The sequence below is a fragment of the Eleutherodactylus coqui genome, chromosome 6 (genome assembly GCF_035609145.1).
Source record: "Eleutherodactylus coqui strain aEleCoq1 chromosome 6, aEleCoq1.hap1, whole genome shotgun sequence".
NCBI classification, from domain to species: Eukaryota; Metazoa; Chordata; class Amphibia; order Anura; family Eleutherodactylidae; genus Eleutherodactylus; species Eleutherodactylus coqui.
The window spans coordinates 36,132,128-36,147,729 of NC_089842.1; the positions used below are offsets into that span (position 1 = coordinate 36,132,128).

The 15,602-nt window shown below is 48.1% G+C and overlaps 1 protein-coding gene across 2 annotated transcripts in view; it reads right to left on the minus strand.

Moving 5' to 3' along the window:
- Positions 1-14,366, minus strand: part of UBE4B (ubiquitination factor E4B) — a 65,633-nt gene extending 51,267 nt beyond the window's left edge. For both annotated transcript variants that reach the window (XM_066606584.1, XM_066606583.1), the window contains exon 1: positions 14,058-14,366. In XM_066606584.1, coding sequence (XP_066462681.1) covers positions 14,058-14,081 — 24 coding nt within the window. In that variant the 5' untranslated portion in view covers positions 14,082-14,366. The remainder of the gene's footprint in view (positions 1-14,057) is intronic.
- Positions 14,367-15,602: the final 1,236 nt, after the last annotated feature.

Here is a 15,602-nt window from a genome sequence, read left to right on the forward strand (position 1 = left end):
CGAGATGCTGCGATTGTAATCACGCGAGAGAAGAATGGCTACGATTCTCCGCTCGTGGATGTCGGGCTGAGCTTTCCATAGTTATCCTACATAACGCGTGTCATGCGAGCTCCACGGAGGATTTATCGCCGCGGATCTCGCTATGACATCTCGCCAGTGGACAGGCAGGCTTACAATGTAATTTTGAAGTATTTCCACTGTGATGCACAATTTGTTTGGTTCTAACAGATTATGTAATGGATCTCCTTGATAAAGGTATAAATATTGGTGAAGAAGGCGAGGAGTCCCCCAAGGTCGCTGTGTGGTAGCGCCACATGTCCTCACGCCGCTCTTCTGCCTCCGAGTCATCTATAGACGTGCCAAAAAGCACTTTTTGCACACGGGCAAGATGCGAATACTTTGTTTCTAATGAGTTTCTATAAAGCAATTGAAACGCAAATGGTGTGACTTGTTACCGCTGCATGCTGATTATGTTGGGGTCTGCCGTCACCAGGCAGCCAGAGATCCCCTTGTTCCGTTGGTGGTTTGATGAAATACGGCCCCATAGACCGTTATGGATGCCATAAACTAGCCGGCCACTCCAGTAGGTATGAGCTATTTGTATGCAGAAACCTTTTTTTAGTTTCCAAGGTCATTAAATTCTCCTTAACGATTGTGCTAATCTCACTTCACCATTCCATTCTTCATATTTGGTGCGAGTACAATGGCTGCTGCCTTTTGCACAGTACTAGGAAGAACACGGCGTCTCTAAACATTAATCACGGTCTACAGCATTGTCGAGCGCTACAAAACCAACTCTCAGGGGAGGAACGAGTCCCAAAAGGCTTCTTTACACAGTCCTCTAATTGGACCTTAAATGGATTTCCAAGACTTACCTTTCGTTATCCGCTAACAACTTTGTGATTACATTTTAGAGATGTGGCTCCGTACGCCTTTCCACAGTCCACGGGATTACTGTGGCTTTTGTAAGGCAGGGGTGATGCGGCCCACATGAATCACATGGGGTTGGTTGGAGCAATCCATACCCCAATATATGACATATCTTCAGTAAGGGCCCATTTCGTGAATGAAATACTCCCGTATCGGTCGGCGTGTGCTGCTCTACGCATACTGTCACTTCAGTCCATAGCATACATTGTATAGCAGCTCAATCCCATTTTTCACTTGGATTGGACCGCGCTGCTCTCAGGTCATGTGACTGATGAACGTGGCATTGCATGCCTGAGAACAGCCCTGGCCCGAGTGCTGCGGTCCCTTTAACCAGCTGATTGGCAGGGGTCCCAAGCGGCTGACCCTGTCGATCAACTATTAACAACCTATCCCAAGGACAGCCTAGTCCTAGAATCCTTCTGGGTGAATAGCTTTGATGAATGGCATGCATGTAAAGATTATATTAAATGATCCAACTAGGGCCGCCTGCTTCCGGGGGGATTTGCATTGCTGAGTCCAGAGCGGGCGTCTGCCTCTGTAGTCTGCAGCAAGTACTGCCCATAACACGTGATGGAAAAACGCCTTTTCCTCCACAAGAACAAAAGTCAATAGCGATTTTCCGCTCACGAAGGGGGAAAAAAAAAAAGGCGCAGCATCTTCTATTTTTGCGTGGATTCATTGACTTCAATGGAGGCCGTCCGATCCGCGGCTCTTTCGCAATGACATTGCAGAAATGTCACGGATTGACGTTTGACGCTGGAAAAGCATGAGTTTAAAAGAAAAAAAAACCAAAACTGTACCTCGCATGTCCGCCGGCGAGCCGTGCGGACCATCCACAGTACAGATGAAGAAGAGAGAAAGCAGATACGCGAGGACGCCGCTACTGCCAGGGCGGGATACTGCAAGCGGAATCCGACCCGCCCGTGTGCAGGCGGCCTAAAAGAGAAAATTGTGACCGATCGTTATGTGCCAAAACCATGTTCGAACTAGTGTCACGGCTGCATTTGCTAACAGCGCCAGCGGTCACGGTTGTACTACTGCCCCCCATTCATTTCTATGAGATCGCCAGAAACAGATGAGCGCTTGTATTTGGCCACCTCCAGCAGTCTGCAGAAATGACCGCTCCGCTTGATGTTGGTCCTAGCGGTCGGACCACCGCTGACCAAATCCTTACAAAATGGCTTCATGGGACAAGACCTTTAATGACCTGTCAGTTTTTTGTGAAGAACGGGGATGAAATGGGAAAAAACAGCAGTGTGAACAGATGAACGCAAATAATGATCAGCGACGACTAACGGAGGTTGTTCCAGCAGTCCGAACACGCGGGATTAGATGCCAACATAGCATTGCCTTCACGGCGCTGCAATATTCTGCATGAGGAGTTTGTATTACGAAACCTTCTTTCTGTGCAACAGTAGCAAGAATACTTGGATGACTGAACAGCGGGGCTGTGGGGTACGGCCGCTCTACAAGGACGCAGAACGCCGTGATGCCACACAGTACATTTATGTGCGAAGGGCACAGAAAAAAAAAATAATGTGCTGTATAGAGAAAAACGTCTGCAGCGTTGGAAAACGAGGATGCAATAAAGTTTATGGCGTAACACTCTAGGCAGCGCACAGCGAGGCGCCCCCATCTACTACACTGCAGTGCAGGGCATCGGCTTCATCAACGACTGTGTAGATTGAAAAATAGGAATTGTACTAAAATCATCAGGGGTTAAAGGGTTAAAGGATTTTGGGATAAACGAGCCCCATGTTACTTGCTATAGGACCTCGGTGGAGCCCCTACAGACAGCAGTGTAGCCGTTCTGCATTGCACAAGCATTGGACATGATACATTGTGTCAGATGTGACACCGGAGACTGGCATGTGTGCCAACCACCGCCGCATGGCATTCTAGGAGCTCCTATGCAAATCACAAGGTGCAAGAGAGTTTTTTCTTGGGTCACCTTTAGGCCAGTTTCAAAACGAGCGTTTTGTAAGACATCCGTAACAGAGATCCGTAATATGGACGCGTTATGGATGACAATACGACCTTTATGAGCGAGTTATCAGTATCTGCTCCCTGTATTTATTGTCACCGGGCAGATACGGATCCACATTTACCCAACAGAAAATAGCAATACGGAGGCCAAAAAAAATACGTGCATTCGAAAGCGACCCGAAGCCGGCTTCACAGGGACACATTTGTGTGTACAATACACAGAGAACAGAACTCCTTGATATTAATAAGCTCGTACGCATTTCCTTATTTTGCGCGTGCCTCAACCGTGCAAAAAAAAACACACACGCTCTTCTTTCCTGCATATTTGTGCACCCAAGGTCCCCATTAAAGTCAATGGGGATGCACGAATGTGCCCGTATTACGCAAAGCGAGGCATGAAACACTGCATAATTGCGCTGGAACGCACACATCTGGAACTAATTAGCCATTGCAATCAAAACAGCATGTCCTATTTTCGGGCAATTCCGCTGCGACAATCGCCTGTTATTCCCCCCACCCCCCCAAAAAAAGCATTGTGCTCACAAGTGAATGCAGTTTCCATGCAAATACGATGTTTTTTTCCCCATTTTAATGACTGAACAACATGCAATTATTTTTCCTACTTGTGAAAAAGGCAAAAAGGCACATGGAAGAAGACAAATAAAGAATTAATTTAAAGTTTGCAGGTACATTGATGAGTTTTTAAAGCCAAGTGCAGAATAAAATGCCGGCTTTCTGGTGCGATATTGCCTAATATTAGGCTCGCCCCTCACGGATCTCCTGCTGACTCTGACACTACTTTCCATTATAAAGATACCTAACCGATTTGGTGTGAATTTTCCACCGCAGATAATTTGCATTAAAGTCTACGGAAAGGGTGCGAATTTTGATGTGGATTCGAAGCGAATTTCAGCCCTTCAATTGAAAAGGCGAATTCTGCTGGGATCTGCGCCAAAATCCAAAACCAGATGGTGCAGGTTCACATCAAAGTCCACAGCGCAGAATATGGTGCAGATTTGTACCAAACTCCGCCACGTGTGAATGCACCCTGAAGGCACGGTCACATCGGCGCTGGAGGCTCCATTACAGAGGAAGCGGCTAACGGCCTCACGGGCCAATTCAGATCCGCATCATTGTTTCCATTATAACGGTGATAAATGGTTACACCGAGTCCAGAGGATTCCTAAGGCTTTACGCTTTGGACTATTTTCTCTCATCGCACAACGGACCCCGGCGGCACCTGACAGACCCCATTGACAGAGTCCAGCGGGTCCGCTGCAAGTCTCCAAAATAGATGTCCACAAAGCCTTAGAGGTCCGCCCTCCGAACTTGGCGCTGTAACCACGTATTACTTGTGTGGTGCCCCAACTCTTCCTGGTATTACTAAATTTCCAGAATAGCCCGTCGTTGCCATTATGTAGCTTCTTAAGCTTATAACATACCGTTTTCCCCAATTAGATTAGTTTTAGTGCCCTGATATCGAGGCTGCCAACCTTTTCAGTTTGAGAGCCACAACCAAATAGTCATTGAAGGGCCAAATCCCTTGCGTAGGTCAACTGGTGATTCCCCAGTTGACCTACAGACCCCCCCCCCCCCCGCCTCGCCCCCAATGATCTGCTGATCTCAGACTACACAGTCACACCACTAGTTTTTGGTTCCTCAGCCCCCCTCCCTTTTGTTCTTCTCAGTCGCCAACATGCGACTTTAACGCCAATGCGAGGCGGTTTTGTATCAATGTCTCGCATGACTGCGGAGGAGTAGCGATCCTGCGCCGAGTGTCTCCCATTGTTGTCAATGGAGAAAACTTGCATTGCATCGAGCACGCGGTGTGATGCTACCACTGGCCACACTGAAAACGGGCAATGCGAGGGCAAGCCCAAAAATGGGACATGTCGCAACATTTTCCCCGCAGCGCAGTGCGATGCGGGAGGCGGAAACCTTGCTCATGTTTATGACCTCATTCAAAAAAAATGGTGTTCCTAGTCGTGCGTCTCTCAACTTGAGAATCTCAGCCGTGTGAAGCCATCCTACAGGCTCATGCCCACGAGTGTCGCGGGATAGGCCCATTGACATACGCGGTGGGAGTACCGCAATTAAAAACGTGTTAGTGCCTGTGAGTGATCCACAGTCTCCATTAATATACTATATTAATGGAGACCTCCCGCGATTTATTTCTCGCTGCAGAAATCCGCAGGTCAGCATCAGCAGCAGAAAGCTATTAGATGCAATAGGACCGAATAGCCGCGGAATTCACACGGGGATTTCCGCTGCTGGAAACGCGGTAGAAATCCGTTTGTGGGCGTTCACCCCTAGCCAGAAAAATCTATTACGTTAAATACTTTTTTAATACACCGGCAGACGTATTCTACATGTGATGCCATTATTGGCCAATCAGAACGATTGCATCCGCACGCTTCCTCAGCTGACGCAGAGGCTTAGTCGCCCCAATAGCTCACATATATACGTTTTTCTGGTTAGTCAGGGAAGCGCTCTCATCTAGAACACTTCATACAGGACCATTAAACATCACAGACAGCAGATTAGACGGTTACCAGCCACTACTGTACGTCACAATTACCAGCAATTAGCGTGCAGGTAACGAGCGGTCTGAATGTAGGTCATGTTTTACCTGCCGGTCCTGGAATGCCATCCATGGCTGTGACTCACCGCTTACTCGTCAGTCATTCACCAATTGTTCCTCCGTGAGACATACAGGTACGGAAAAACACACAGCGACTGCCGACGCCGCTCTCAGGACCCTTATACACGGAACGATTACCACCGGAACGCGGGAACCTGAACCGTGATCATTCCGGGTAAACGCTGCCGGCGAATGGACAACGAATGATCATTCGTTCGCTTATCGTTTAGTTTAGGCAGGCATAAAAAGCGAATAACGATCAGTCCGTGTCAACAGGCGGTTCGTGCAAAAACGCATCACTTCTGGGAAATGGCGATCCTCAGGCGCGTTTTTCCACACACGTCGGAGGATCAGCAAGTGTTTCCTATTTCAATGGGTACCAGCACATCGTACAGCATGCAATGTGCTTGACTACCCCGTTGGAAAAAAAAAGCGGTGTTCCACAAAGAAAAGAAAAAAAAGACGTGCAGTTTTTTTTTCTTGCAGCATGGAGTTGATACTTGAGCCAGTTTTTGTGTGCGACTGGTGCAAGTTTTGCGCTCGTGTGAATGTAGCCTAACGAATGCAAACAGATCCAGTATCTTCACTGATATGTTACACCGATCTGTCAAAAAGATGATAAAAACGGCCACCAATCCTGTTCCATGACAGATCCTGACGGAACACAATGATCAGCATTTACGGGGAAAAAAGACAAAAACAGCAATTGGAAGGACAGAGCTGCATGAGCAGGGCGATCTAACAGAGCCGTAACACAGAAGCCCAAAAGGAATGTTCTCCATTTGTGTCCGGCCTCCATTAAGTACAATGTAAGGGAGATGATGGGGGAGAGGGGGGGAAGGAACGACTCCACATATACATATACACACACACATATACATATATACATACATATATATATATATATATATATATATATACACACATATACACACACACACACACACATATACCGTATATATATATATACACACACACATACATACATATATATACATACACACACACAAACATTATTGTGTATGTATACACACACATACATACACGTATACGACGGGAGTACAGGAATAATAGGACATCAGCAACCCACAAAGGGTGACAGATTTTATATGGCACGTAATGAAATAGGTCTTGCCCCATGTTTTGATGAGATACGCTGGAGGCTCCCATAGACCACATACGGTTATGTGAAGGAGGCTTCATCACAAAAAGAAGGGATCTGATGTGTTGCTAAGGGCAACATGTACTAAATGGCAATAAAATTCTTATTTTATGCAGGGACTTTGTATCATTGGTTTCAATTGGAAGAACCAGCAGCAGCAAGAGAGTATAAATCCCACCAAATCACTTCCTTTACAGCAAATCCCTGCACCGAGTGTGAGGCCTCATGTCCACGGGCGGGTCGGATTCCACATGCAGATCTGTGGGAGATCATGGATGTAATGGTTTTTCGGCGCAGATGTATACAAATGCACTGCGGATCATCTGCGCGGGGGAAAAAAAAACTCCAACCCCAACTGCCAACCTTCTCCTCACCTCCCCAACTGTCAAATCCGCTCCCATTGGCTTCTATTGAGCCCGTCAGCACGGAATCTGCACTATAATGGAGCAAACGGTCCGCAAATAAAATCTACATGCTAAAAGAACTACCCGGGATCCAAAACACAGCGGGAAGCGTTTAACCGTAACGGAAAATGAATGAGCCGATGGCATCCGCTGAAACTGAATGCTGAAGGCTTTAAACCCAACGATTATAGTTCACTTTCGGTTCTTTAAACAATCGTTACATCTAAACGCAGCGTTAGGATGGGTTCTCACGGGTCGGATTCTCGGCGGAAATCTTGCGGTTTTGCCGCAGCGAAAAAAAACGTGAGATTTCTGCTGGGAAACCACAGCTTCAAAACCTAAGACCCTTAGCCGCGGGTTTTGGAGCGGCTTCGCCGCATACTGTTCTGTTGCAGCCGGCGCTCCCATAGAGGAGAGCGCGTCCACAGCAAAAAAAAAAAAAGAACGGACTTGCTGCATCCCAGGAATCCTCGACGCAGCGCCGGCTGTGCTGTAACAGATTCGCCGCCCTGTGTGGACGAGATCTTTGACAAATCTCACCCATATGGCTCGCTAGTACCGGGAATTAGCAGCCGCAGCGAAGTTCCGCAAATCTGCCCCGAGCGAACCCAGCCTTACAGAAATTGATCCTTGCTCTGACATATTGTACAAAGAGAATGATCCATGAGACCGCTTGCAACACTGGGAAGAAGGGGGGGGGGGGGGGGGGGGGAGAGAGAAATCAATCCACAGACTTCCGTGTATGGCAAATAAGAGCCATATGGGAAAGTAGGAATAGGGAAGTATTTTCAATAGGAAACCTCGCAACGCGCTTGCATGCACATCACATGCCGTGCCGTGCGATGTACTTTAAGGCTCATTTACACGCAAAGACAATCTTTCAAATGACTGAAAGATTGACAGTTCTAGCAATCATTTTGCATAAACTGTTAATGAACACTCATGACCATTAGCACTTTATTAGCTTCATTTGCATGTAAATGAGCCTCCATGAGTTTGCAGAACAAAGCAGGTGGTCTGAGCTCTGCAATCCGCTCCTTTGTCCTCAAATGGGCTGTCAGCTGAATACAATGTAATCAGCTGCACCCTTGCAGAACACAGCGTCTGTGTTATCTACTCTCCGGCTTAAAGATGGATTTTAAGCTCACCTTAAAATCATTGTTCAGCCGAAGAGTAAATGATGGTAGCATTTACACGCAGCGCTTATCGCTCATATGCCATCGTTTGAACACATTTTGAGCGATAATCGTTGCATGTAAATGGGGCTTTACTGTCCCACTGAAAACAATGGGCGACGTGTACTGACAAACGTGGAAAGATAGGACATGCAGCAAACATCGCTCATGTATATGACTCCACGCAAAAGAATGGGCTCCTATTCGTGCGACATTTGTGTGTCTCGCAACACACAAATCTTGCGCGATTTTCTCGGCTGTGTGAAATTTGCCCTAGGTATGTTTTTTTTTTTTTTTTAAAGAAAAAAAATATTGTTAATTATCTATCTCTCCGTTAGGCCGGTTTCTCTTCTGCGTACGAATGATCGGTTGGCTGTTCCGTCGCAGATCCGTCTAAAAATAACGGAAGTAAAAGCGCTGCATGCGACACCACTTCTGTTCAAAAGCTGAGCGCAGAGCGGGCGGACTCCATTATAGTCAATGCTGTCCGCCGGCGCTGGTCGGTTTCGCCCACAGACATAAGCATTCGGCCGCGGCGATTCCCTTTTCCTGCTTCCCAAACGGAGTCCCCAGCGCAGATGTGAAAGCAGCCTTAATAAGGGCTAAGAGAATGCTGACGTGACGCCAGCGCCGGTCGGCATTCCAAGCAGCCCGGCGGACCACGGCACACTAGAAGGAGCAGGAGGCCGGTAACAGCACACTGCAGGTACGTGGCTTAGGGCTAGGGATTAGGAACGACAGGTGAGATCTCCGTCTAAATCCAGTGAGGATTTCAAAGTGAAGCTGTCATCAGTCCCGTGGCCATAAAACCATCTTCACCCATAAAACAATCCGACGCACGTTTCCAAACTTATTTTGCCGTTAGACATCCTGCTGAAATCATCCCTTTAAAAAGGAAGGTATTTCCATTCCCCTCGCCGCATGCAAATGCCCAGCAAGCGGTCCGGCCGAACCGTCGCCATTGGCCTGCGTACCTCCCCTAATGCCGCCTTTCTACTACTGCGCACAGGAGACATTCACCACATGACCAAAGCAGCGGTCAACTATTGTGCATGCCCTAGGGCAGCACATGCGCAGTACGACCGGGGGTCACATGTATCACAATACAGGCTGCAAGATAGGAATAGGCACGTGGCACACAGTCAGTATGCAATGACATTGCCTATTGCCCATCCTTATGTAATCTTGGCGTGTATGCATGCTTGCCTACGGGAGATTGGTACGGCGTATTCTGCGCAGAAAACGCAATACCAACACACTAGTGTGAGCTCAGCCTTAGTCGGTCCCTTCTGTGGGCAGCTTCAGTAGACTCAAGTGCGCCAGTCCAGCACCAGACCGCCCGCTGGGGATTTGCATGCAGTACAGGGAATGTGACTACCTTCTTTTTAAAAAGTTACAATTCCACCCAGAATGTCTAACAAAATTCTGGAAGTGTGCATTACTGCTGATTTGGAGTCAAAGGAAAGAAAAAAAAATAATAAATCAGAAAACAACTAGTTATTGAAATCAACTTTCATGTTAAACATATTTAAGAATTTTTGGTAATTTTCAATGGCACTAAGTATATTTAAAAGATATCCCGAATCTGATATACTCCAGAGCTGCACTCACTATTCTGCTGGTGGAGTCACTGTATACATGCATTAGTTATTCTGTATTATACTCCAGAGCTGCACTCACTATTCTGCTGGTGGAGTCACTGTATACATGCATTAGTTATTCTGTATTATACTCCAGAGCTGCACTCACTATTCTGCTGGTGGAGTCACTGTGTACATACATTACTTATCCTGTACTGATCCTGAGTTATATCCTGTATTATACTCCAGAGCTGCACTCACTATTCTGCTGCTGGAGTCACTGTGTACATATATTACTTATCCTGTACTGATCCTGAGTTACATCCTGTATTATACTTCAGAGCTGCACTCACTATTCTGCTGGTGGAGTCACTGTGTACATACATTACTTATCCTGCACTGATCCTGAATTACATCCTGCATTATACTCCAGAGCTGCACTCACTATTCTGCGGGTGGAGTCACTGTGTATATACATTACTTATCCTGTACTGATCCTGAATTACATCCTGTATTATACTCCAGAGCTGCACTCACTATTCTGCTGGTGGAGTCACTGTGTACATACATTACTTATCCTGTACTGATCCCGAATTACATCCTGTATTATACTCCAGAGCTGCACTCACCATTCTGTTAGTTGTCACTGGGAACAGTCAGGAACCCTTAAAATTCTCATATTCACCCATTCTAGATGGTCAGGATTTAGGTGGCGATTGCATCCCTTAATCCAGGCAGAATTAGCCATCAAGCCGCCAGCAGTGCATGTGAATTGAGTCTCTTATATCCCATCCATAGACTGAGAGAACCCAATACAAACTAGATTGTGGGTGGAATCGTGCCCTTTATCTGATGCGTACGGGCGCAGCTTTAACCTTTCCTACATCATAAAACCGGATAGAAGGACCATATACAGAACAAGCCCGGCCGGCCGGAGAACGTCAGCTCTGAAGGCTGTAGAACTGCAAAGGAGTCTCCCTTCGGGGCTTTCCTCTCGGACTAATAAAAGGGGTCCCCAATATACAAACTGCAGGAATGTTCTATCAGACCTCGAGATTAGAAAGCCTACAGAGGTGAACTAGTTATCTGACCGTCCCCCAGATACCTGCTAGTCCGGGGGACCCCGCTCTTCAGCGTTAGCCCCAAGATCCTGAACCTGTTCTGTCACCAGATGAGGCCATTACAGAAATCAGAGTGTCATCCGGGCCCATGGGGACGCAGATAACGATGCCATCTACTTCATCATTAATGGGTTAATAATGATCCCAGGAGACGAGAGGAATATCACGGCTCACACCCGGGTGGTAAACAGGAGGAATCCGGTTGCTAACCAAATACGTAGATGTGTAAAAGGACAGGAAGGACTATCGCTGGGACGACCTGTCGGGCATCTGAGTTCTGGGCAAAAGCAGCCTAAAGAAGGCAGAAAAGTTATTTGACAGATAGGCTGACCGCAGAGAACAGCAGCAGTCCGCAGCATGCCGGCCGCGAGCGGAGAATCGCAATGATGTTCCTTCGTGGACACGGGGGCCGGCGTTTTCTGTAGCAACGCTATGGAAAGCTTCAGACGGCGTGATTCGCCGACGAAATCGCATCCGTGGACAGGGGACCTAAAAGGTCAGGAAGGGGGTCTACCTCTGGGACACTAAGCTACTTATAGAATAGTAGTTTCCTGACTGCAATACCACCAAACCAGACAGTCCAAGGCTCAATCTATACCATGGCCCCATATATAAGAGACAGGGGGTCCTCATCAGACACAAGGTAAAAGGGTTCTCAAGAGGGAGAAGAAAAAAAAAGTATGGGCAGGGAATGGGTTAAAAAAAATTGTGATCATTTATACTTCCTGGTCAAACGTGCCCCTGGTGGTCCAGAGCAGGAGGAGCCCGATCCCAGGAGAAGCTGCAGCAGTGATAGTGCCATGGACAGCCTGCAGCTTCTTCAGGGGTCAGGAGCAGCTCTGAAAGGCATCTGATTGGTGGGTACGGCTTCTCTTTATTTTAACCCCCTTCCTGCCCATTTTTATTCTTTAAAAAGGTTTTTTTGGGACATGGAAGGATGGTTAAAAAAGGTGTAAAGTAAATTTAAAAAAAAAAAGGCTACTCGCGTACTCCAGCAGCTCCCAGACCCGCCACTCGCAACCCAAAAGAAGCCGATGCTGTTCATCACATCCATGACCAATCGACCAATCACAAGCTTCAGAGGCGATTCTTCCATGACCGCTGAAGCCTGCGATTGGCCGAGCAGTGATGTGCACAATTAGTGGCACATGACCACTCACCGCTTCTTCCTGGTCACGAGCGGTAGGTGCTGGGGCTCCAGCGCTGAACAGGGAGGCGCTGCAATAGGTGGCTAGCTATTTTACTGCAATAGAAGCTCATCATTTTTTAAAGGGGTCGTCCTGTTAGACCTTAAAGAGACAGTCACCATGTTTTTGCCCCCCTCTCTGATGGCATCATTAGGTAGTAAAAGTCACACTGATGACAGCGATGCATCTGCTGTGTGGATCTGTGCAGTAGTTTTGCAGAAACTTACATCTTATCAGTATTAGAATATACATAGGAGGATTACCTAAAGTAGTCCTGGACATTCAGAAGCTGCAGCTAGCCACACCCACCCTCCAGCTGTCTGCCTATTTCTGTGCATAGAGAGGGAGAGCTACCAATCATTGGCTGGAGGGTGGTGTGGGTGTGGCTAGTTCACAGCTCATGAATATGCAGGACTACTTCTGTGTCTGGCCTCTACTATTAAAAAATGCAAGTTCCTCCAAAACTACTGCACAGATACACATAGCAGACATACCATTGCAATCAGTGTGACAAGCGCCACCTTATGGTGCTCTCAGCAAGGGCGGCAAAAAGATAGTGACAGAATTACTTTCAGGCTGGGTTCACACAAGGCGGATTCCCGTCGGAAATCTCGCGGTTTGGCTGCAGCAAAAACCGCGAGATTTCCGCCGGGAGAACCGCCGCGGAAAAAGCCGCGGCGGCTTTGAAGCAGCCCAGCCGCTCGCTTTTCCGTTGCGGCCAGCGCTCCCATGGAGAGCGCGGCCGTGACGAAAGTAAACAAAAAAGTAAAAGTAAATAGACATGCTGCATCTCTTGAAACCGCGGCTGCCACAGCCGCGGTTTCAGCCGGACTGACCGCAGCGGATTGGCCATCCCGTGTGGACGAGATTTCTGAGAAATCTCGTCCACATGGCTGGCTAATCCCGAGATTAGCGTCCACGGGCGGATTTGCCGCGGGGAAATTCCGCGTGGCAAAACCGCGGCAAATCCGCCCTGTGTGAACCCAGCCTAAAGGGGGGTTTCCAGGGAGAATACCATTGATGACCTATAATAGTTGATCGGCGGGGGTGCATCACTCGAGCGGGCGCATGCTATCAGAGCACATATACACCGAGGTCAGAATGGAAGTTATCTGCGCCAATCTCCGTATAGTGGCCGGCGCTTGTAACTGCAGGCACGGCTCTTATTGAAATCAACGCAAGCTGTGCCTGCAGTTACAAGCGCCGGCCATTACACAGAGATGGGCGCAGAGGCTTCTGCTCCGATCTGTATTTGCGATGCTGACAGCATGCGCCCGCTCAGCTGATTGGTCGGGATCCCAAGCAACGGATCCCGCACGATCAACTACTGGTGGTCATCAATAGTATTCTCCCTGGAAAACCCCTTTAACTTTTTAATATCAGAGCCAAAAGGGTTAAAATAATATAACAAAAATGGTACTTATCCCAGGTCTCTCTCAACAGAAGTCAGGTGACTGCTGCTAACCAATCAGAGGCACAGCTCACATCCCAAGTGCCAGGAATTTCAAATGTGTCTCTCTAGCCTCTGATTGGCAGGCAGCAGTCACCTGACTTCTGCTGTCAGAGATTGGAAGGGTCATGGGGTTACAGCGCTAATCGCAGGGGTAAGTACCCTTTGTTTTAATGTTTTAACCCTTTTGGCTCAGATTTTTTAAAAAGTTCAATTCTAACAGGACATCCCCTTTAAGTCCTGGAAACCCCCTTTAAGCCTCAGACCACCCCTAGTCTCTGCACCCCCATAGCTACAGTAATAAGACATCCTATAGGACAAGCGCAGACAGACAAGACGTTGCGGCTTCCACATCAGTCCTGGAGGTGATACATTGTATCACATGACCAGCAGAACGCTACAATGTATATCCATCGCTCACCTCGTCAGCGCTCAGCTCCTCCATGTTTTTCCTTTTAATGGTGACAGAAGCCCGGGGTCCGTGCGGGGGGCAGGAGGAGGGGGAGGCAGAGCCGGGGGCCTCCGGCTTCAGGGCTGCATTGTCTACGGGAGAGTCCGGAGAGAATAATGGGAGCTGAGGAGGGGAAGACAGCTCTGTGCGCCGCCTCACACACCGCTACGACAGCCGTAAAGTGAGGAGAGGGGGCCGGGCGCGCACGGAGGGGGCAGGCCTGCGCACCGGAGCCGTTCACACAGGATTATTCATCAAAACAACCGGGCGGCCATCTTGCGAGAGTGCTCATGTGACATCAGGAGAGCCCGCCCACAGAACGAGGGAAGTGACCAGTCAGCGAGCCAGGCAGGCGGGGATGTGGATGGTGGGGGCGTGGCTAGTCGGAGGCAGCAGATAGGGCAGAGAAAGGGGGGCCGCCTGGCAACAGGGGAAGAGTCTAGTGTCCATGGTAACCAGGCCTAGTCCTTCCTGTGCTGGGCCTAGATAGGTGGCAGAAGCCTAAGGCTGGGTTCACACTGGCTATATTTGCTGCTTTTATTCCTGCTGCATGGAAAATCTGCAGTCTGTACAGTATAAGCCGATGTGGTTTCGTGAAATGTGGTTCTCACGTTGCGCAAATGTTGATTTATGGTCTGCGGCGTGTCCATTTTGGCGTCGTCTGTAGGTCCATAGGCCTCAATAGAAATCCGTAGCTGATTCCGCATGCTCGTTTCTGTTGCGGAAATTTAGTGTGGAAAATACGCTTAAAATACGCATTAATAAACGCAGTACTTCAGTACAACCTACCCGCGGATTGTGATCGCACAATCTATACGCGGAAAATAGGCAGAAAGTCAGTGCAGAAAAAAAGCAATAAATCCGCTCCGTGTGAACCCAGCCTTATCCTGGCAAACACACTAGTGTTTTTCTCCCCGTGTGCGGCCATGATAATCATGGCGGCATAACGGGACAAAGCAAAACCACTGATTTCAATAGGATTTCAGTAGTTTCGTTTTCACTATCAGGATTCTCGCCTGCTAATTGTATGGTCGAGAACAGATAGGACCTGCCCTATGTGTGGGAGAGATAAGGCAGCACCTATCTTATGGCGCAGAGTTTGGCGCAGAGTTTGAACGGCCGGCAAAGTGGAAGAAATTTCCCTAATTCAGGCATAACTACGCTCTGTACCGGCAAGTGTGGTTGCGCCTATAGCCGTCTGAAACCACCTTGAATATGGAGGTTTTCTGCATATCCATTGTATATTTGCGCCAGCCTATTTAATGGCTTATTGCGGTGTGGAATACGCTCCAAAATATGCCATGCTGCGTATTTGGTCACGCGATCATGTGAAAAAATACGCATATGTGAATGAACCCCGTGAAATGGGTTCTATGGACTGCGAAAAAATTACACACATAATACGCGGCACAAATGAGCCCGAAGGCTGGCTTCACACGGGCGAGAAAATCGTGCAAGATTTCTGCGTTGCACACCGCACAGATGTGAACCCCATTTCTTTGAAAGGGGTCATAC